Genomic DNA, 23942 nt, shown 5'->3' on the forward strand with positions numbered 1-23942 from the left:
TCTTCATATTAATAATTTTTTTTTTTACCATGCACAGCCAACTACAAATATGTACAACAGCGTAGCTTTCTTTGTTCACAAGCCTTTAACTTTCATACAAACAGCCTTCTGTTACTTTGGAATGAATCACATTATCCTACTTACTTATTTTTTAAACCAGACAAGAAAAAGTGATTTGTAAAAAAAAAAAATAATAATAATAATAATAATAATAATTAAAAAAAAAATGAACACCCTTTCACATTCTTTAAGTTCAAAAAAAAAAGAAAAAAAAAAAAAAAAAAGAAAAAAGAAAGGAAATCCTGACAAAGCGAAGCAGTTTATGATCTCTGCATGGTAGGAAGCCGTGTGTGGTAAGAAGAGGATTTATGGCAAGCAAAATAACGTTAGCAGCAAAACGGTGTTATAAGATAATACTTCGTAATGCATATATGACTAAAATGTGACAGGAAATAATAAAAAACAAAAAAAAATGCTCAGTATGACAGAACAACAGAAGTGCCCAGAGTAGAATGGAAGTAACGTAACCTATGCACCAAACAGCAGTGTATAGGGCTAACACTGTATTCAGTCCTACAGGGAAAAGTTCTTATTATACAAAACAGATGCTTCGTCCCAACCCCTTTTGTTTTTTAAAGCAGCTTTCTTGCTTACAAGAAGCAAAATGTTCATACCTTTTTTGTTGTTTTTGTTTTTTTTTTTGTTTGTTTTTTAATATTTTGTCCAACTTGCACTTTAACAGTTTCAAGTATACAGTACTACTTTCATGGATGCACCAAATTGATAAATAGGTCTCTGGATTGTTAGGCATCACAACTTCTAACAAAGGTGGACCAGATCTGTTGCTGCACTACACACAAATAATAACTAAAAAAAAACAAATGAACGAATAAAACAAAACTATTAAATTAACACATGGCCTATGAGAATGATTAAAAAAAGTAAACGAAATAAAAATAAGTGCACTATTGTCCAGACACAAGCAAGTACCGTAACAGTATAGCAATTCACAAATGAAAAAATGTCCTATTCACATAATCAAGAGAATATCAAAACTAGAATTATTACCTCTTCGGAAACAAAGGTGGTGTACAGAGGTAAAAGCAAGAAAAAAGTTGGCACAGATTATTAGTATATTATACAAGAAAAAAGGGCGCTGGATATAAATAGAGCTTGTAGCAAACACAGGGGCGTACACGTTATTTCACCGTTCGGAAATCCCTCAGTGGTATGAAAAGAAAACCTAAACAAAAATATTGTCTTGTAGGGCAAAACTAAAAAGAATATGCATGTGTTTTGTAACAGTTATATCGTCTCTTGGTACACTACACACATCGAGAAAATGCGTCCGATAAAGCTTGACATGTTTTGGTAAAAAGCCACGTGTCACCAGGCTTCTTTGCTGCTTCAACAAATGAGAAATGTTATGTTCTGACCTGAGAATTTAAAGCTACTGGATTACACCTAACTAAACTAAGAGAAATTCTCTTTGAAAGTTCTGGATCATTATCCCATACAGTACATGCTAGCATTAGGAAATCAATCCAGCTGAGGTGCAATTTGCTATCGTGAGAGTTTTTTGGCTTGAAACAAGCTCCAAAAGAACTTGTGAGATTTTTTACTCATTTTTTTTGTATACAATATAAGCTCAGTCAAGCATCTGCAACAGTTCTGTCCATAACAAAAATCAATCAATATCTTGCCAGCATATCAATATGGGAAAAACAATCCTGAGTCAATCATTTGGTACTGTAATTTTTTTGGGTTAGAGAAACTTTGGAACTGCAGTTAAAAGTCTTATTTTTTTCTTTTTTTTAAGCAAGGGATCCTGTTTTCACTCCTACACACTGAACAAATCCATTCTCATACTAGTGAAATTGCCATCGAGGCCAGGGGTCGCCTTAGCCTTGACTTCCAATGAGTTATCTAAGTCATCCAGCTTCTGGCTTAACTCACTGTCAGACTCGTCTGAGCAACTTTCGACGGGTAGCGAGGTTGGAACCCCTGAGGTGCTGCACGAAGTTGAGGTAACCGTTGAAGGCAAGGAAAGGGGAGGAGGAGAAGCAGATGGGGAGGAAGCAGCTTTCCTGGCTGAGGCCTGGAAAAGAATATTTGGCCAGGACTTCATGGACAAGCGAGAGAGATGAGGGAAGGTGTTATTAGAAGAAGCTGCAGACTGCGAGGTAGATGTGGTGTTAGGATTAGGGGAGCAGACTGAGTGAGGTAATAATCTAGCATGCTCTTTGGCATTTCTCATTGCTTGTTTGATTGTTTTCTCTTTGTGCAAGCTCGACTGAAGGTGTTGGCCCAGTGCTTCGTTCCCACTAACAGCCACATTGCAGGCTATGCAATTATACATGCTCACCGCCTTACGAAGCACTGTCTCTTGCGGGTCGGTAAAAGGGTGGCCAAAGTAACAGAAGGACTTCTGATGACGAACTGCTGAGTCTTCATCAGCGAAAATCATCTGGCACTTTCTGCATATAAACTCATCTTTAATGGACGGAATAATAAAAGCATCTGGAAAGTCTGTACTTTTGGTATTTTTGTGTGGTTCTTCTTTTGTGCTTTCTGTCGAAGAGCCTTTATCATCCTTAGTTTCATTAGCCTCTTTTGGTTTAAATGAGTTGCTCTGTGCACTGGACGCCTTCGCAGGGGGAGTTTTCTGCTGCTGCAGCTGCTGCAGCTGCTGCTCATGTTTGTTCTGCTGCTTCTGCAAGGAATCCTGGAGCGACTGCTGATACTGCTGGTACTGCTGCAGGATGGCCGTCGGGGAGAGGCCTGCGATGGCTTGTGGTATTGCCGGGCCGTACGGGAACAGGCTCTCCATTCCACACAAGGGAGGGAAGTAGCCCCCCTGCACTCCACCAGGTATCTGTGGTGAGAAGCAGGACGCAAAGCCAGGAATGAAATAAGGCAAGAACTGCCCCCCAAAGAAGGAGCCCGGGTCACCGGCGATGGCATTCTGAAGTGCTTGCAGTTGTGCTGGGTCCATCAGCGCGTCGTTTCCGACTTTTCCCATTGCTGAAAGCATCTGTGAATGCTTCTCTCTTTTCTTCATGCTAGGGGTCTCGGGGCGTGGGGTGTCGGCTTCTCTTTCCTTGACCTTCGTGGGCTTCTCCAACTTCTTATCTTTCTCAGATACTTTGCTGTGCTGCTCAGTCTGAGTGGCTGCCAAAGGAACAGGAGGGACAGAAGGAACAGGAGGAGCGGGGGGAGGAGGAGGTGGAGGAGGAGGAGGAGGAGTCTGCAGAAGTGTCTTGGTTGGGGTACTGCTGAGAGACATGGCAGGAGAAGGGGTGGCTGGAGTAGGGAACCCAAGCATGCCAGCACCAGGAGACGCTAAAGCTGAAATACAGTGGTATAGATAATATTTGAATTTATAACTGCAAATCCACTCCATAAATTTGCATGAACAAGATAATAAATATCTGCTCTTGGTTCTGTTATGGATCAAAACTGTGGCATGAGCTTTAAATACCGTGAAGTGTATTCAGGTATACAAAGTTAGTGTTAAAATTAGAGTGAAACAGAAAAGAAACGATAAAGTACAAATCACAACACATTGATAAAGTAAATTGTTTTATATTTTTGAAATAAATACATGCATGCATTATATGTCCCTATGACTTAGAATTCCAATGCGTCAGTAAATACTTAACAGCATGATGGCCAGAGGTCATGTATGAGTATAATGCACAAACTGTTCTTAAAACTAGCACAACTACCATATGTCATACTAACTCACCAGGCGTATTTGGTGGAAAACCTGGAAGCGATGATGGCCCATTTACACCAGGAAGGAGAACTGGTGGGAGTCCCGGTATTCCTGGGTAGCCAGTTGGCAGGCTGAGGCCATGAAGTGCATTGCTGTCCACTGCAGGTTGCTGCTGGGCTGGCAGGCTAAGGGCGTCGGTTGCCTTCTTCAGACGGTCAAGCTCTTGTTGAGCCATGAGCTGGCGGACTGTGGTAGGTGCGAGATAGTCCTTTTCTCTGTCCACCTGATTCCCCAGGGTTTCTTGCACCTTTGCAATGTGCTGCTTAGAGAAGATGTGATCACGGATAGAAAGTCTAGCTGTATACTTCACACCACACAAAGTACACTCAGGCCTCGGTCCATCTGGAGACCCTTGGCTTATCATAAATGGCTTTCCAATGTTTATTTTGAACTTCTTTTCTTTCGCACGGGCATTCTGAAACCAAACCTGCACAACACGTTTTGGCAGTCCTATTTCGTTGCCCAGCATTTCACACTCCTGCATTGTGGGAGTGCGGTAGTCACTGAAGCAAGCCTTGAGAACTTTAAGTTGTAGGTTGCTCATCTGAGTCCTAAAGCGTTTGTGTCCTGGCCTTTCTGCACTACCTTTTATAGCCTTGAAAGAATTTGCATTTCCAAATGGACTAGGTGAACTTGGATCAGCCAAACTTGAGGTTTCACTTTTATCAGCGTTTTCATCTAGGTCATCGTCTCTGCAACTGAAGTAATGCTCGCTATCTTTGCCAGAGAAACTTAGAGCGGGGCTCACCATGTTGAAGGGGAATCTATCTTCGCTTAAGTCAGACATTTGTGCTGTATTCATTTTATGCTCACCCAGTTTTTCCCCACCATTGGCTGTGAGGTTTTCAACCTCATTATTGGTCTCTTCTCCTGTTGTTGCATCACTTATAGCTGTGTTAATTGATGACGTCTCGTCGAAATCGATTTTGTTCATATCACACACGACTTCTGCAGAATTCATATTAAGCCCTTCAATTTCATCACTGTTTTCTGCTTTTAAGGATGAAGGGCTCAAGAAGTTTTTTAGATGTGCCTCAGATGATTTGACTGGGGTGGAGGATGCAGCTGGCAGCTCACACTCATTTAATTCAGTTTTTGGTGGCAGTGGCGGATACTCCATGAAACTGTATTTGTGTGGGCTTTCAGCGCCCTCATCCTGAAGCATCATCGGGCTTGGAGGCAAACTAAAACCTGCTTGTTTAGCCTCGTGCCAATGTCGTGAGCGTATGTGACTGTCAAGGGCCGACTTAGCCTTGAAGAGCGCCCGGCAGAAAGGGCATTTTTTATGACTTTGGGTAGGCCCAACAGCTCTAAATTGACCTTTTCTTTCTCTGGCACGGGTATTCTGAAACCAGACTTGAACTACTCTTTTCTTCAGTCCCACTTCATGGGCAATATGCTCTAACATCTTTCTTGTCGGGTTAGAATCAAGTAGATACTTGTCATAAAGGATTTCAAGTTGCTCTGGTGTTATAGTGGTTCTCAGGCGTTTATCTCTGTGTTGATCTTCGGTGCCATTTCCAACATCTTTATCATTTGAGCTATCCTCTTTATCATCTAATTTACGTTTTAAAGAGCCAGAGCCAGTAGCCGAGGCTAGGCCAGAGCCACTCTGTGATGGTATCTGGGAAAGTGCTCCGGACAAAAGCTGACTTGTCATTAAAGGGTTATTGGGGTCAAATATCATGTAGGGCATATCCAATGGCCTTTCTAAAAACTGTGAATGCAAGAACTGGTTTTGAGCTGCCAGGAAATGCATATGTTGATGTTCCTGCCACAATTCAACAGTTGGGAATGCTATCTTGCACTGATCACACTGATACTGCAACATTTGAGGAGGGATGCTGTTGGTAAGTGATGAGAGTGCAATGGAGAGTGGACTGGATGGGACAGCTGCAGACTGAGGTTGGGAGTGTGGCCTTGTCATTTGTGACTGAGCCATTTTCTGTGGAGGAGGCTGAGGGGTAGAAGCTTTAGAAGGCCGTGGATCGGCTACTGCTTTTGCTGCTTGTTGTAGGGTATTCTCGGTCTGCTTTGATTTCTCAGTTGGAATCTCAGGTTTGGGTGAGGTTTTTCCTACTTCAGGTCGAGGTGATGGGATTAGTGGGGAGCTGGAGCCAGAGCTGCTTGCTGTGAAAGTGGGTTGTTTCGTCGACTCTGCTTGTCTCATTAGGGCCTGCTCATAGCTGTCTGCCATCTCATCCGACTGGTTTTCATCCACACCATCCTCATCTTCATCTTTGTAGCACTGCTTCTTTTGGTGAGTTATCAGGTCAAATATTCGAGGGTAAATAACGTTGCATTTTTTACACTGGTACTGCATGTTGCTAGTTCGGATATATCGCTCGTTTGTAAGTTCTTTCTTTTCACTGTCCTTGGTATCGGCTTGGTTTTCGTAACTTTTTCTTGCCTTTTGGCGTGCATTTTGAAACCATACAACAATTACACGTGTCGGCAGGCTGAGAACCGTAGAAAGCTGCTCGATCTCGTCATCTTTAGGGTAAGCATTTGTATCAAAGAAGTCTTGAAGGACTCTGAGTTGGTAGTCTGTAAATCGAGTTCTTGAGGATCTCTTGTTCATGTTTGAGTCAGACTTGTAATATTCTATTGTATTCATTTGGGATTCCATTCTGATATCTTCCAGCGTGGTCAAGGGTGGAATGCTAAAATTATAAGGAGAGTCTTTGCTTCTCTGCCTCTCTTTGAAGAGCGTATTGCGGAACCAATGCTTGATAACTTTCTGTGGAAGGCCAGACTTCTCTGCCATTTCTTGTATCTGATCCTCATTAGGAGAGTTATTGATATCAAAGTAAGCACGGAGGATTTTCAGCTGATCATCTGTGATCCTGGTGCGGGGACGCTTGAATTGGGATTGCCGCAAGAAGTTTGGATCCAGTCCTAGTTGCTGTTGACATAACTGTGTGAGGTCAGAAGATAAAGAGTCCATTGTTGGAAGCTGTAGCGCAAGCTGTGGGGGTAACCCAGGATGTTGCACGGACTGCATCATCAATGGTGGAAAAATTGGCAAGTCAAGACTGACAGGAAGCTGCACTTGTGGAGGTGCAGAGGGTGGCGGAGGTGGTGGAGGAGGTGGTGGTGGTGGTGGAGGTGGCGGAGCTTGTAGGGGTGCTGGAGATGGTGTCGGTGCCTTGCTTAATGTAGTGGTGGCAGGACTAATGTTCGCTGGAGCCGGAGGTGCTGGAGGTGGTGGTGGTGGTGGTGGTGGTGGCGGAGGGGTCTCTGGAGATGGTGGATTTATAGGATAGAGCTTATCATATGCCTCTCTGTACTGCTGTGCAAACTTCTCTAGTTGCACATAGGGAAAGAACTGACCATGTACATGCTCTTGGTGGCTTTTGAGGATTAACATATTGGAGAAAAATTTTCCACACATACCACACTCTAATTTGTCATTTATTTCTTCCTCTTTGTTCTTTTTCTGACATTTTTGTCTGTTCTCATTGTACTGAATAACCAGTTCAAATCCAAAGTTTTCCAGTAAGGCTTTTGCAGCATTACCCCTGGCCCCAGAAATGATGCGTGGTGGAGGAATTAAAGGTTCAGAAAATTTTGGCTTTTTGGAATCCTTATTTTCTTTATTGTTATCAGAATCACTGGCAGACTCTTGCTTTGCTTTGTTGTCTAGCTTCTCTAGGTGCTCCTCCACCTCTCTGGACATTTGAATCTCAGACACAGAGATATGATTGGGCTCTGGCTTAGGTTTGTGGCTTTGCTGCTGGGCCTTTTGTTGTTGCTGTTGCATCTGAGATGCTTGCTGTTGAGCTTGTTGCTGAGAAAGCTGAAGCTGCTGTTGACCCAGTTGATGCTGTTGCTGCATCTGCTGCTTTAGATCCTCGAGGAATGACCCAGTCATGCCTGGCATACCAAACGCAGCTGAATGCAATGCCAGCTCAGGGCTGATATTAAACTCGGTGCCAGGAACATAAAATGGGAAAAGGAACTGGGGTTGTTGGAATTGTAACAAAGCCTCCGGTGTCATTGGGAAGTGGGGGAAGAATGCTGGATTCAGGAACTGTGGTTGGAAGAAGGCAGCCTGCTGCTGAAGTTCATGTTGCAGTTGCATCTGTAGCTGTGCTGGTGACAGGGTGGACTGATGAGTTTGCTGAACAGCGACATGATCAGTAGTTTGCTTTACGTTAACTTCTTTGGTATCTACATTGTTCTCTTTGTTCGATGATACTGGTAAACTCACAGATTCTGTGTTTCCCTGACTGACTGGAACAGGACTGTTAGACGGTACAGATCCACTTCCACTTCCACTTCCATTTCCACTTCCACTACCACTACTGCTGGAACCGCTGCTTGTTTCCAGTTTGGCAGTTCTTGCTTTAGTCTGATGAAGGACAGACCTCATATGAATCTCCAGGGTTGAGCTTTGGCTGTAAGCAACGTTACATATATTACATTTATATGGTTTGTTGTCAATGTTGTTGCTGGTTTCCTGGGGAACTGGACTAGAGGCTTCTTGGAGAACTTTCTTTAGCTTGTGTAAGTGTGAAACAGAGTTGTAATGAACGAGCAGAATGTTCTTTTGAGTAAATGACTCCTTACACACGGTGCATTTGTATGGACGAGACGGGTCTAGAAACTTCTCCATTGTGAAATTCGGACCTTTTCTGAAAGGTAAGGTCCGCTTCGGTTCCGAACCCATCTCATCCAGCAAGGAGCTGCTGTCACTTCCTGTAGGACTTGCTTTCCCTTCTTGGTCCAGCTCGTCCTCTTTATCCATTTCCTGTTCTAAAGCTTGTGCCTCTTCTAGTGCTCTTGCCTCACTCTCTGTTATATCACCATTGAGGGGTAGACTTCCACACAGCTGCTGGACTTCGGCTTCACTAAGTTCAGGGTGACCGGTCTCCAGGTGCTTTCTGAGAGCGAGGAATGTCCTGAAGCTGCGCTGGCACAGACTGCACATCGTGGCTGCCCGAATGGCATGGTATTGAGAATGTATCTGAAGCTTCTGCAATGTTTTAAATGCCAGGCTGCAGTGGTTGCAGCGGTATTTATAGACATGGCGATCAGAGACAGAGAGCTGCTGGCGTTTTTGCAGGTCGCTCAGATGTTCCTGCAGGGAATCTGGGCTCTTTCTGTCTTGGCCAGTGGCTTTTTTCCAATCTGGAGCCTCAGCAGCCTCTTTTGGTGGCTTGACTTCCTCGGCTGCAAGCTCAAGGTCACTTTTCTCTGTGCCTGTGCTATTTTTCAAATCCTTAGAGCTGTTTCCTGTTGTGGGAAAGAAAAGGGGATAGAATGGAATGTGTTAGAAGCTTTGGTATAGTTTGCTTTTAGAGATTATTACTTTGACTTATACAGAATATGTTTTGTTTTGCTTTGTAGTGCATTTAATTATTAAAAGGCTGGATGACGCTTACCCATGGGCTTTTCAGATGCCTCAGCTGAAGCGTTCATTACAGATGGGGCTTTGTCTTGAGCAGGTGCAGGTATCAGTGAATTATTTGGCATTGGAACATCTGGACCTGCCACCTGGAATAAACACCAGATAAATGTCAGAGAAGGAGCAAACCAAAGCACCAGAAAGGGAACTCAACATTAATAAGGAGAGGAACATAAATGAAAATATTATAAGGGAATTTATTCTATATTATATTAGTTACTGGAGTATATGGTGCAGAGGAAATCTCCAGCACAGTCACAGCAAACCTGACAGCCTTGAACAGATCAAAATGATTTACGTACTGTCATAAGCAGCTTCTCCACACAGTCTGGAGCCACGCTGTGGAGGTGTGTGAGATGTAGCTGCAGGTGAATCTTGTTGCTGAGGACGTCCTGACACAGAGGACAGGAGATGACGGGCTGCATGGAATGCTGGGACATGATGTGCAGCTGCAGACGGTTTGCGTCCTTGCTGCTGTAATTACAGTAGGGACACTGCTGCACCTGAAAGAAAACCGTTTATCAGAGAATGGTCAATATTTCACTATAATTAAGATTGTCTGGCAATTTCAAGATAGTCAAACATTATTTAGCAAAACATGGACAAAATCGCTAACCATAAGATTAGAGATTATGCGAACGTACGAATGACTCTCGTTACAGGGAATAGTTTAAAGTGCTGTTTCCCTACCACCTGTCTTAATGTAATCCATTTCAGAAATGACTCAGAGCATTACAAGGAAGGATAAAGCATTATAATTTTAATTGGAATCACATATAATTTAATGCGATACAAATGCTCAGAAGCTTCAACATGAACATAAAGACAGAACCATCAATTTAAACAGGGTGAAGCAGTAACTCACTTGCTCATTGGTAAGCGTCTTCTCCTCGACAGATTTGGGCCTCTTGGGTCGAGTGTCGTTCTCTTTCTCCTGTTGAAGTGCACGTTTCCCCACTGCAGCATTCTCTAGAGTTTCTTTAGCCAGTGTATTACCTCCTACAAAAAAAAAAAACATCTTAAGTCACACCTCACAAAAAATAACGACCTCATCATCAAACCCTAGGCTGAGATATTAAGCATAGCTCAGGGTGGCTGTGTTTAAAAAAAATAAATAAATAAATGCAGTAAAGGTCTTAAAGAGGTGAAACCCAAACAAACACTGAGCCATAAATATAAGAGAACAGAATGAACCTTGACTCATACTAATCTACTTTATTGCCGGCTCTGCAATATCAAAAAACAAAAAAAGACCATAAAAACAGGCCAAGCAATTCCAGTCATGAAGATATTCAAAATAAATGGAGAGTCACAAATGCATTATCACTGTGCTGTACGTCACGGTACCATTATCCAGGCTATTTGGGTGTATAGATTATCAAATCACCTTCCCTAGCATTACCCTAAATATCCATGCCCGACACAGAGCACTGGAGGAGGCAAAAAATGTTATTACCATTTCAGCCGAGCTCAATTCAGGAAATCAGCCCCCCAGTTGTATTTAGAGAATGCTGCACAGAGTGATAAATCTTTCATTACCCTCATCTCCAGACGCAGACAGCGTCCCAGCCATCTCGCGCTACGCAATTTATCCCCTCCCTGAGTATGCAGAACACAAAGAATCCCCTAGCCGCCATCTCTCTCTCTCTCTCTCTCTCTCTCTCTCTCTAATCTGGTCACTCTGGGCTAAATACTCCTGTGAAGCAAAGGATGCAAAAAAGTGCACCGATTTTAAAGAGTATATTAGTCTTCACTTTATTTGAATTTCCGTCACATGAGCATGCAATTTAATTCTTTGCATCATGAGCTATTCTACTTATTTTATTGTAATCCTACATATCAGGAGCGTGACATATTAGACTGTCAAGGAAAGTGACACAGGAGGGGAAAAAAAACAACCCCACAAGGGCACAATACAAATTTCCAAGAGCATCTGAGAATTTTCTGCAGCTTCAAATTGCTAGGTAATCTTTTTTTCTTCTTCTTCTTCCTGGCTTTGATATCCCTGCAGCATTGGGGAGGCATGTCACATACATTTCATGACAAACAGAAAACCTCATTTGCCAGGCAGGCCAATCTCATTGCCGCACAGCATCTCCTGACCTTTTTTTTTTTCCCCACTCTTCTCTGTTTATTATGAGTATTTCTAATTTTAACTTTCAATTTTCACCATCTTCCAGTCAATTTGCAACTAAATTATTTCCAGGGTGAGGAGCCGATCGCCGGACAACTAGGTACAAACGCATTTCACGATGCGATGAGTCTTTTCCATTGATTGTCATCATCCTGAATGTAAATGTATAGTCTGGGCTGAAAAAAAAAGGGGGGGTGGGAGTAGGGGGGTAATCGGATTTTGTGCTACATGAGGATCCATTGCTATGATTTATTTTCTTAATCAACCTACTGCTTTCATACGCACTTCAAAACAAAATGGATTCCGTGTAAAGACAAAAAAAAAAAAAATCCCTCCTAAAAGCTCAATACCGTCTGTCTGTGTATATGAACATGGAGGAATAGTGAGGGGGAAAAAAAAAACACAGACATACAAATGAAATGAGATAAAATGAGAATGAATTATAAACCATGACCATTATAGCCTTCATCTTATCTTTTAAAAAAAAAAAAAAAAAAAAAAAAAAAAAGCTTTTGTATGCTGTGGGTGGCTAATGCATTTCAGGTCATCCCTTGCTTTCGTATTTTTATACCTCCCACTAATTGAAATAGGTTTTTTTTTCTGTGTCTTCAAAGCAAAGAAGCCAGAGATAAAATAACGGTGACATTGTTCCCATCCCCCAGTGACAAATGCATTTGAGAAGCAGGACCTTGGTTGATTAGATAAATCAAAAAGTGATTTATGACATTCAAGCTGTATGCATTATAAGAAGCAGAGCAGCCGGCTGGCCACCCATCTTTATTTACAACTGTCAGAGATCTCTACAAGGCCTCTGATTGTCCTACAAAAAAGCAGAACGCGACCTCTCACTGCTTAGGTCTATCTTCTTTTTAGTAGATCTAAAACGTTATCGTGGCATCATGCAGATAAATAATAGTCTCTACACTTTTTCCAGCAAATGTCAATTATATGGGGGCTGCTTGATGAAGGCAGCATGAATTTACTATTCAATTTCCTGGAACTCAGCCCCACCAGTCTGGCTGAGGTTACAGCGCTATAAATAAGCCCAGGTCTGGGACTCGGAGTAACTTTAGTGATTTACGTAGATACCGGGTTTAAGGTCACGAATTAAGCTTCACTTGATAACATCTGAACGTCGCATTTTGAACCTCGAGGTCAGAAGGCGGACCCTGTCTGTTTTACTCCGAATCCTGAGAGCGTCGCGCTATCGGACGCGACACGAACGGCGGCGTCGTGTTTATCACGCGACACACGTGAAGTAGCTGCAGGGCTTCACTTCAATATGATAATAAACCATTAATACATTTTAATATAATAATGCTCAGTAATGCTCATTTCAACTGGAATCCAAATTATACTTTTAAATATGGTTAAATATGCAATGTTGTGTAGCGCATGATTTTTCTAAGCATTGCATAAGCTATTAATAAAAAACAAATATATAGTGCTGTTATGAAAAATGCTTAATTTACATCTCTCCTAATGGCTATAGTCGTATTATTATTATTATTATTATTATTATTATTATTATTATTATTATAACCCAGAGCCATTGTAGCTATTATTAACATCTCAGCAAAACAAAGCTGATCCAGATTATGAACATTTGCATGAAAAAACACAATTTGGATTATAATTAATCCGTAGTGACACCAGATTGAAATGAGACAGTATATAATATAAAACGAAGGAGATCATGCACATCCTCTAGCAGCTGGATGTTGTAAAGATCTTTGTGATATTGTCTGGAGCATATATTATTAAAAAAAACTACTTAGCATACAAGTTCAGCGTTATAAACATAATGCCTTAAAACGTGTTAGGGTTTAAAACATAAACCCTGACTGTTTCATCCACAGTAACGGATTAGCGTCTTATTAAATCAAAACAACGTCCGTCTGAGTTTTAAATGTCGCCTTAAAATAGCGCCGTTTAGCACAAACAGGTTCAAACTAAAAAACACGTTTGACCTCGCCGGATCCGTGACGTTAAACGATGCCACGTATAATACAAAGTGCAAATTCGCGCCCGCCGCTTCAGACAGGCCTGTCACAGATATATGATTAAAAGATAGATGACTAGCTAAACTAATAGGCTCTGTCCTGTTTCAGCGTTTCTTCTGCACCATTGAACCCAGCATTATGTAGCTCTAGGTATAGCGTGCATGAAAAGACATCCAATGTAATATTCATGGTGACCACAGATTTCCATCTCATACATAAAAAAAAAAGGCGTGTATGAATTCTTATTTGGCAAAGCAAATATAACAAAGCCCGAGGTAACAGCGCCAGATGCTAGCTCCAGGGGCTGTTCCCTGATCGCAACACAATGCTGTTTTGTACGGATTGTTGTCCTTGTTAATGTCCTACCGGTTACACAGAAACATAGATTTGAAGTTAAAGCCTGGGACAATGATGGGTGGAGCACTGCTTTGATTTAAAAGGAGGGGAAAAAATGAAATAAGGGTGATACGGGTGCAGTAAGGCGAGCGCTGTCTAATCCTCACGCAAAATTAATATGTCATCAGAGGAATGGCAAGAACACTGAAGATTAATGAAAGGAGCTTAAAAATTACAAGCAACTGATTTGATTTAAAAGAAAAAAAAAAAAAAAAAAGAATAATAATCTTGCACGGGTCATTGTGTAATATTCTTCCGCATCTCCACATCTCTGCATCTCTGCTGTCACATGGTGATGATTAAAATGGGTCAATGGGAGGCTTGTGATAGCATTCACATGCAGTCCACACATGCAGCCATTATTAGCAGGAAAAGCCCCACGGTGGAGATGAAAGAGGCAGAGGAGCTAGAAGCCCAGGCACACTATGAGCGTGTGTGTGTGTGTGTGTGTGTGTGTGTGTGTATTAAGAGGGAGGGTTAGTAAGTGAGTGAGTAAGGGAGGAGGAAGGGAGGGTGCCAGAGACAAAAGACCAAAACTAAAGGTCTTACTGGAGTCTTTCTCCGTCCTCTTGCCCTCCTGGCTTTCTCTCTCGCTTGTCTCTTTGTCTTCGGCCGCAGCCACTGAGGAAGCTCGGCTCGGTCCCTCGGTGTCCTCACCTGGTTCCTCTATAAGTGAGCACACAGGAAGTGGCTGTGTTACCTACGTTATCATCAAACCATACCGGTGTGTTTCTGTGTATGAGTGCTGGATCTTTCTGTTTCACACACACACACAAACGACACACACACACACACACACACCTCCAGTCTGTTAACACTAGGCAGATTACAACAGTCCTCAGCTTCCTCCTTCCCTCCATCCGTCCTTCCTTCCCTGCGCGTGTTTAATAATTCCGTGTATCTCCGCTATGCTGCCAGTGGATTAATCTGTTTATGCTGTTAGCTGCTAGGTTGAAGCTGCGTACCTCTAATCCCTGAAAGGCCCACTGTTCCCTTTCATCCAGAGATCATTTGTCTCTCAGGGCACTGATGTCACATTTTAATGAATTTTTAGCAGGCTGAGTATTGCCAGATAACCAGGCTCGCTTCTCCCTCTCTTCGGCTCATATCGCTTCCTTCCGCAATATTGTGTGTCAAGAAATAAAAAATATATATACACAAATAAAAATTAAACCGATTTTTTTATAATACTTTTTTTTTTTTTGGAAAACAAATAAATTAGGTGCAAAATTTTAAATAAATTAGGTGTAAAATTTTTAACAACCCTCAAAAAAAAAAAAAAAAAAAAAGGAAAAAAAAATGCTGAGCTCATGGATTTTTAGAAACCTTTAATAAACTGTATAAATTGACCAGGAAGAGTCTTAATAGGTCACAACTTCATTTGCATAGCAGCTCTCCAGTCATTGTTTGGTAAGCACAGAGGCCTCGGACTCAGGCGGATACGTGATATAATTAACCCTTTCCGATCCCCCGCACAGGGCTGGCGCCGACATTTTAAGTGCAACACATTAAGTGGAAATTATATACAGCATGAAATTTTCATGGCAGATGCTGGGAGTGATTGAAAGGAGAAATTGTGCCGCTCTCTAGTCCTAATGTTTTATTAATAATATTCTGACAACAGGATGAAATATCTGCTGTCACTGGTGGCAGCTGGCTGAAACAAAAAGAAAAAAAAAAAAGATATTTCGGCGATTGTATATATTCTAATTCTGGGAAAAAAATAATAATAATACAAATTCGGACCGTGTGCTCTTCAGGCTCGGTATGATGAGGCTCTTATTTACGAATATACGTTTAATTGGTTTAGATGTACACGCGTGTATATGCTGTAAAATAAATAAATAAATAAATTTAAAAAATACGGTGTGTACAAACATTCTGCCACTTTATTTATTTCAAGATAAACCAAAACAGCGAATAAATAAATAAATAAATATGTGGAGTGTCATAAATGCAAGCCTGCTAGCTTTCACATCCTTAAAATGCACGGCCAGTGCTTAATGATGGCCAGTGAGGCCAGTCTCTCTCTCTCTCTCTCTCTCTCTCTCTCTCTCTCTCTCTCTCTCTCTCTCTAACGCCTTACTCTGGTCATTATCTGACTGCTAAAGGAGACACCCGCTGAAAACATCAGTGGAGAAACATCGGCTTCGAAAGTGATTGGCATCGTTAATGTACAGCCTCAGCTGCAACCTACAGCTCTTTCATCATGCTGATTGTGAGATGAAACAATAAGATAATAATAATAATAATAATAATAATAATAATAATAATAATAATAATAATAATAATAACAAACATCATCATCATTATAAATATTTTCATAAATATTACTTCATTGTTGCCTGTCTTATACTCTTTATATCCTTATTCCTTATTATCTTTTCATTAATATTAATATCAATATTAATATTCTTCTTCTTCCTCTTATTATTATTATTATTATTATTATTATTATTATTATTATTATTATGAATAATAATAATAATTAAATTAAATATTAATAATATTAAATAAATAATAATAATAATAATAATAATAATAATAATAATAATAATAATAATAATAACAATAATAAAGTATTGTAAATAGTGTATCCTAAGTTTGTGTGTTTATATTTATTCGATGGCTTGGAAAAAAAAAGCCCCACCTGTAAACTAATTTTAGGGACTTTTCTGTTGACTTCTGGTTAAATATTTTTTCTCCTCCAGTCTGAGACATTTATTTCCCTTCACTTCACTAACGAATCCCTTTATAACCCGTAAAACCTGTAACCTGTGTCCAGACGAACGAAGGCCTGTTTCTGCAGCATGCTGTGTGAAGGCCTTGTTTTCTGCTTTGTTTGCGGTGTGTTTACGGTTCTAATCTCTCCTCCGTCTCCTCCAGTCGAAGGTGTAGAGACTAATTTTCGCTCCACACTTTTAGGCCTGAGCCCCTGTGGCCTCTGTGATGTCACATTCTTTCCCCTGGTGGTTTTCATTTGGCCCGTGAGTTTTAAAGGAATCTTTGAAACTCTACACCGTGCACCACTTTGTCAGGGGCCAGTTGTAATACTTTCAGGATAATAACCTTTACTGACTTGTTGCTGTGCCACTCCTCCACCCCTTTTTCTCCCAAATGCTTTTCCCCCTCTCCTCCTTCTCTTTTTCCAAATTTTGCCGTATTTAACAAGCATTTAGATCTTAACCAGATGCCGTTAATGTACCATGTCTAAAATACTAAACATCAACGCCGAGAGTCGGCTAAGTCTTCGTGTTACTGCTGTTGCTGCTAAGCCTGGGAGAGGAGCACACACACACACACACACACACACACACACACACACACATCAGAAGCAGTAGGAGTTGTTAAGGAGGTGTCCCAGCAGCTGTGTCTATATTAATCTATACTACACGGCTTTCACAGAGTATTGATGAACTTTTCTCTATAATAGTTTCAATCCTTTTTTTTTTAAAGATAAAAGTTTCCTGTGTATTTCTTGTACTTTGTGCAATTTTATGACAAACAGGCCACTTGTAAAAATATTACTCAGCCTTATAGCATGAAGGCAGGGATAATGACAGCTCATCTGGAGAAATCCAGAGTGCCACACTTAAACAAAAGTGAAAGTATAATGATGGTATCTTATTGTAGAGTTCAAGTGGTCATAAGTCCTCTGTAGTCTGGCCTACACAAACACACGGCAGAATTACCAGCCCTCTGGGGCGGCGGTTTGGGGTGAATCAGCGTGAGTACAAAGCCGGAGTCTTCCTCGCATGCTGAGAGCAGGCATGACGTCATTGTGCTCTGGGACACATATTGAGCCCATCTGGCTTCGACTTTAAAGACCGAACTACCGAAGGTTACGAGGACGCTCTCGGCTAGAGGTTTAGAATAATAACGCTTATGAAAATGTCTTATGGAGAAGAGGAAAAAAAAATGCAGATGCCATTTTGTTCCTGTCAATAGTTTTGTTTTTTTCTAACTTATTAAAAAAAATCGCGTCAAAACAAACTTATGAGGAAAAAGCTCGGATCAGCACTCGCACGAATCGGCAATTATTGCCATGTGAGTGTGTGTAGTCTCTCTCTCTCTCTCTCTCTCTCTCTCTCTCTCTCTCTCTCGTCAAAATAGATGTTGCATCTGGAACTATTATTTCATTTTCCACCTGTCACATATGAGCCCACGTAATAAAGATTAAAGCCGTCCGTTTTGCTGAAACAGAAAACGCGGCTCGGTTTCACAGCGTTAACGATTCATAACAGAGACGACTGCGGCGCCGTCTTTAAAAATCGCACTTTTTTTTTATTGATTTTAAATCTTTTTTTTTTTTTTTTTTAACATGACACGAATATTATCAAAAATCTTAATTTTTTTTTTTCCAGTCTTTGACGCTGCAGGTTCCTTTTTACAGATGAAACTTAACGAGAGATTTTTAGGCAAAAAATAGCAAACGGACACAAAATTTCTTCGACGGCGTCCGTTAGGGCGAGAAAAGAGTTCTAACAATTTATTTAAAATGACTCTGTTTATATTCAGTATTTATTCAGTCTATAATCTGAGTGACTTCACCAGTTAATGTCGTGAAAATAATGAATAGAATTTGTTTTGTTTTTTTTTCTTCTCACAATCTTCAGGAGATGTAAAATTTGGACCTTACCAAACGTTCCACGGGGGTGAAGCGAAACGGATTTACACGTCTGTTACAAAAAACGTTTTATTGACGGTGGTGATTTCAAGGTAAACGTTAGTTACGTGGTTATAATGTGTAAGAACCGTAGAGTTTTAATAGTATGTGTTTTATTTAATTCATTTATGTTTGAAAGGAATCTTTAGTGCGTTTATTAAAATATCTTCATCTTACGATCCTCGCGTTGCAAAGCGTTACAAACCCGAATGTTACACACCGCTTGTGTTTTGTTGTGCCAAACACACACACACACACACACACACACACACACACACACACACACACACACAGACCCGCTGCACTATTTGAGAATAATTTAAACAGATTCCTGCTCCCTCCTCCCTTCCCTTCCTCCCTCCATTCCTCGTCTTTTATTATTCTCTGTCCAATATTTATTCAAGACATGATTATAAACATCTGCCCTGGGTAGCTGTTTCATCTGCACAGGAGCCAAAAGGCCTGGAAATTTCACACACGGCCGCCAACGTGACCCCGGCTCCAACAGAGCACATGGCTTTTTTTTTTCCTCCTCTCCTCCCCGTTTCTATTTTTTTCCGCTCCCTCTCCTGCTCACTGCTTGGCTTCCTGTCTGTGACTTCTAAAAAGCACTGGAGGCCAGGGTTAATGGCCTTTCCAATCTCTGTGATAAGAATTCATTTTGTTCTATTACCAGCAGTTATCGGAGGAGGCTGCAGCATCACTTCAGCCGAGGGTTCAATCAATGGGAGGACCTAATGAAGTAACCAGCTGTAGCTCCATTTCCCTGCTCAGCTCTATCAGACAAATAAGACCTATCTGTCACCCATCTGTAGGCCTGCTCTGAGAACCCAGGAACCAGCAGCCCAATGTGGACACACACACACACACACACACACACACACACACACACGCCTGCTCTCAGAAACGCACCTTACTCTAACTCCTTAAACAGCTTTGTACACACACAAACACACAAATCTGCTTTCTACCACGAGAACTGTTTTATTATTCTATTTATTAATAAAAAAAAATCATCTAAAACTAAAACAAATACGTTTATCTCTTTAAAAAAAAAACATTAAATATAACGATATTTACGCATACATCAAGTAAAAAGTTAACGAATCTACTCTCTAAAGGTTTGGAAATGTTCTTTTTTTTTTTTTTTTTTTTTATAAAAAAAAATCTATATTTTTTTTCCGGTCATATGAGAAAAATCCTGACTAATACAAACCACATGCTGAAAAGTGCGGTTTGTTTTATATGGTGTATTTTAAGACAAAAGCAATATGTTATTAAATTATACTGTAATTATCTTTGTATAGTCATTTTAAATGATTTTAATCACAGCTTTCCGAATATATATCGAGGCGTTCTGGATATTCGTTTCATCATAACGTCGTCGGCGGCGACGGCCGCGCGGTTTCGTCGGTCGTTCTGCAATAAGGTACGGCGTTGTACATCATTCTGGACGTGTCTAATATTTCATATTTCTGTTATTTTTTTTTTTTTCAAAGCCGCACATGATTCGAAGACTGAGAGGTTACAAGACGCTTGCATCATTTTCTATATTTCATATAGCAGTAAAATCCACATGGAAATAGATTTTATATTATTCAGGATATTGATTTTAATCTTTAGAACAATAACGTGTGTGATTTGTTTAACTAAACAAGCTTCGGCTTGTGATATCGATTAAATTAGGACTTACAAAAGCTTATACCTGGCAGTGCTTCCTGATTCTTGATTCTGATTGGTCAGAAGGAGTTGTGACGTGTTAATTCGCTCGTTGGAACGCGTTAGCGGTTCTCAGGTACGGCGAAAGCTCCACACGGACGTAGATGTTTTATGAAACTTTTACGGACGTAGTCTCCAGGATCAGAGCTTCGTTACAGTCAGATAGAAAGATTTCTTACTTTAAGTGAAGAGACGACTGTTTATAGATTCTATAACATTAAATGTAGCTATAAATGGATAAAAATTACACTGTTTAATTTCAGTTCCCGGGAAGAACCTGAGCCTTATAAAAATGCTGAAACAACATCGCAATACAAGCCGATGTCATAATCATTCCCATAAGCAGGTACATGGAGCTATTTTGGAGTTCTGCAGGTCATTGGAGCAGTTATAACGGCTACTTCAGCAGCTGCCATGACAGTAGATGTGGTTTTGGTCATAACCGCTATGCTGAGAAAGCTACACACACTCACACACAAACACACACATCTAAAGTTCAGCGAGTTCATGCTGTCTAAGTTCAGACCAGCTTTGATTCGAATTTACACGAGGGTGAAAAAAAAATTACAAGCCAGAAGTAATTAGAGTTCTTGGGCCCCGAATCAAACCATATTCACAAACGTGGAGTTTATAATGTCTGGGAAAGATTCAGGAAAAGAGGAGGAAAAGGGTTCGAAGGACAGAACCGTGTCCTACTGCTAACTGCAGGGAAACTGCAACAAACGAACGCATTCGCTCTCTTCGTTCTCCACGCAAAAAAAAAAGAAAAAAAAGTCTATTTCGTTACAGCCTAAACAATGTCATACGGCTCTCCGTGGCTCTAATAGACCCTGACAAAGGAGCACAAGCAGACATATGCTTTAAATAAATAAGATTAAGCTGATAGGCAGAGGCCCCGGACAACGTTCGCTGTTCTCACTCCTCCTTTCTCTCGCGCTTTGTCTTCTCCTCATTTGTCTAACGTGGACGGAGAGAAGCAGGAATAAGTGAAGATGGACCACATCCAGACGCTTAAAGATATAAAGCCTCAACTTAACTCTGACAAAACCGAGAGGGACCTATAAGAAATTAATGAGTACTGTAATAGTCGTGCGATATCGATTATCACCTATCAAACCGCATCGATATCGCATCGCTCCGCCGATTCCTGCGACACGTAACGCGATTAACATCTACGACGTGACTTCCTTTAAAAGATATCCGTCTTAGAAAAAACAATGAAATCCCCTCATGGGCACTTTGGCACTTTTGGCCGACTGTCAATTATTTCCATTTACAACACAGCAATTGTGGCTTATTGATTGTGTTTTAACGAAGTTGTTTTTTTTAAAAAAAAAAAAAAAAAAAAAGAGGAGTAATGGAGCAAGGGTTGGGGCGGGGCGGGGTGGGGTATGGGGTAAGGGGTCGAGTCGGGTCGGGTGGACGACGTATCCGCAGTTTGACCGGATAGATATTTAAATGACTCTGTTCATTGATTTAAAATTAACTTTCGATTAAGACGTCCGCCGGACTTTTAACTGCAACACTTATCCACTGAGTGTAAAATAAGGCAAGGTTTTATTGATACCTTTAAACAGCGGTGGCCATTCCACCATCGATTGGGTCATTTGTGCTGGCATTGGTATGCAGCAGGGTCTAACTCTTCCTTCTCTAACGGTCTCTCTGTCTTTGCCTTAAATAAATATATAAGGCCAGGATCCATCTCGCAGGACAGAGACGAGGAGATTAACCTTTATCCGAGCGGAGTCAAAGGCACGTTATCTGCAGAACTGTTCGGCTCGGTAATTACACATCCTCCGTGTTTGTAGGCAATGGAAAAAAAAAACCCTGCGCTGCCGTGTCGGCAGTCCGGAGAGGTAAGAACGAGCTCCCTGTTGGCCTAATCACGTAACACACACCTTTTGTTTTGGGGAGCTCACTGATGGATGAAATCTTTATCTGTATTATTGATCAGCTGGGTCTCTAAACTGTCTATCTTGGCTACTGGAATCTCTAACGAGATTGCCAACTAGAGTATATCAGTTAACATTTAATCAATGACATCTTAAGACACGGGCGCTTTTAAAAAGGCAGTGTGTTTTCCTCCTGCTCACAACGATTACACAGGATTGCTTCGAAAGGATCAGCAAACGCTTCTTCTACTGAGATGTACTGCAGTTTGTATTTAAGATAAGGATGTTAAACACTACGGTGTAAAGACTCGGACTGCCAGGTGACGTATTATCCGTACGCACGTGTCGGCCATATTCCTGCGTCGTTTCTTGCCTCCTTTGGCGCGACGTGGTGTCAGCAAGCAGACCGTGCGATACATTAGATTCCTGTTTGGATCGTCAGTTGTTTATGCAGCGTCCCCACACTCCCCCTTCCCCTCTCTATTTCATTTCCCTTTCTCCAGGCCCAATTAAGCCCTGTGTTCGTCACAGTGGCCGCGGCGGCTGCCACTCACTCTCAGACCGCAGCGCCTCTGGCCACTACAATCATTACCTATTCATTTGCTTGCCTAAGCCGTCCCTTGGAGCAAAACGCGAGTGGGGCTAATTATGTAAAACATTAGTACAGCCAAAGCCAGCAATTTCCCATCTCCTCCTCTCTTCTCTGACATTCAGTCATGGCTTTAATGGGACAAATATTCAATGTCCTCAATGGGCCTGCATGCTGGGCAATGGGAGGTCTATCCTTTTCATATCATTTATTTTGGATAGTTTCTTAAGCATTTTTCAAGCTGTGCAACAACCACCAAGTGTTTTACTCCTCTTATACTACAGCACTTTTAGCGCCAACACTGTTTATTTACTACACATTTATTCTTAGATTATAGCAGCGTCGAGCAGATGATCTCTTACCAGCCTTTTAGTTATTCATTTATTTTACAAGATTGTTACTAAGCTGGGGGACACGGTGGCTTAGTGGTTAGCACGTTCGCCTCGGGGGTTTCCTCCGGGTACTCCGGTTTCCTCCGGAAACGTGAGTGCGTGTGTGAATGAGAGTGTGTGTGTGTGCCCTGTGATGGGTTGGCACTCCGTCCAGGGTGTATCCTGCCTTGACTGCCTTGACAGGCTCCCTGTGACCCGAGGTAGTTCGGCTAAGCGGTAGAAGATGAGTGAGTGAGATTGTTACTAAGCTCTGACACCGGAGACTCCTTCCGTCACGTTAATAAACATCTCCGAAACTAACAATGATTCTACTTTTTTAAAAAAAACCTTTTATTATCTATTATTACTAGTTAAACTACAAACCGCCTACAAAGTCAGGTTTCATAAAAAAAGGAAGAAAAAAAATGTCAGACCGCATGACCTTTTGGGAAAACATCATGACAGCTATAATCAGGGCGGTGTTTCATTTAATAATAATGCACACAATCGTTTTCTGCTTTGCATTTGGCACAATTACAGGGAGAGAGAGACAGAGAGAGAGAGACAGAGAGAGAGAGACAGAGACAGAGAGAGAGAGAGGGAGAGAGAGAGAGTGAGAGAGACAGAGACAGAGAGAGAGACAGAGAGAGAGAGAGAGAGAGAGAGAGAGAGAGAGAGAGAGAGAGAGAGAGAGAGAGAGAGAGAGAGAGAGAGAGAGACAGAGACAGAGAGAGAGAGACAGAGACAGAGAGAGAGAGAGAGAGAGAGAGAGAGAGACAGAGAGAGAGAGAGAGAGAGAGACAGAGACAGAGAGAGAGAGAGAGAGAGAGAGAGAGAGAGAGAGAGAGAGAGAGAGAGAGAGAGAGAGAGAGAGAGAGAGAGGGAGAGAGAGGGAGAGAGAGAGGGAGAGAGAGAGACAGAGAGAGAGAGAGGGGGAGAGAGAGGGAGAGAGAGAGGGGGGGAGAGAGAGGGAGAGAGAGAGAG

General features: G+C 41.5%; 1 protein-coding gene across 4 annotated transcripts in view; it reads right to left on the minus strand.

The window, feature by feature from the left end:
• Window positions 1-256: 256 nt before the first annotated feature.
• Window positions 257-23942, minus strand: part of zfhx4 (zinc finger homeobox 4) — a 70714-nt gene continuing 47028 nt past the window's right edge. For 3 of the 4 annotated variants that reach the window (XM_060861302.1, XM_060861303.1, XM_060861304.1), the window contains exons 5-10: window positions 14271-14387; window positions 10054-10187; window positions 9491-9691; window positions 9166-9277; window positions 3749-9016; window positions 257-3348 (exon numbers count right to left, since the gene is read on the minus strand). In XM_060861302.1, the coding sequence (XP_060717285.1) occupies window positions 1841-3348; window positions 3749-9016; window positions 9166-9277; window positions 9491-9691; window positions 10054-10187; window positions 14271-14387 (7340 nt within the window). In that variant the 3' untranslated portion in view covers window positions 257-1840. The remainder of the gene's footprint in view (window positions 3349-3748; window positions 9017-9165; window positions 9278-9490; window positions 9692-10053; window positions 10188-14270; window positions 14388-23942) is intronic. The other variant, XM_060861305.1, reaches the window with a different exon arrangement.

The sequence above is a fragment of the Tachysurus vachellii genome, chromosome 25 (assembly GCF_030014155.1).
Source record: "Tachysurus vachellii isolate PV-2020 chromosome 25, HZAU_Pvac_v1, whole genome shotgun sequence".
Taxonomy (NCBI): Eukaryota; Metazoa; Chordata; class Actinopteri; order Siluriformes; family Bagridae; genus Tachysurus; species Tachysurus vachellii.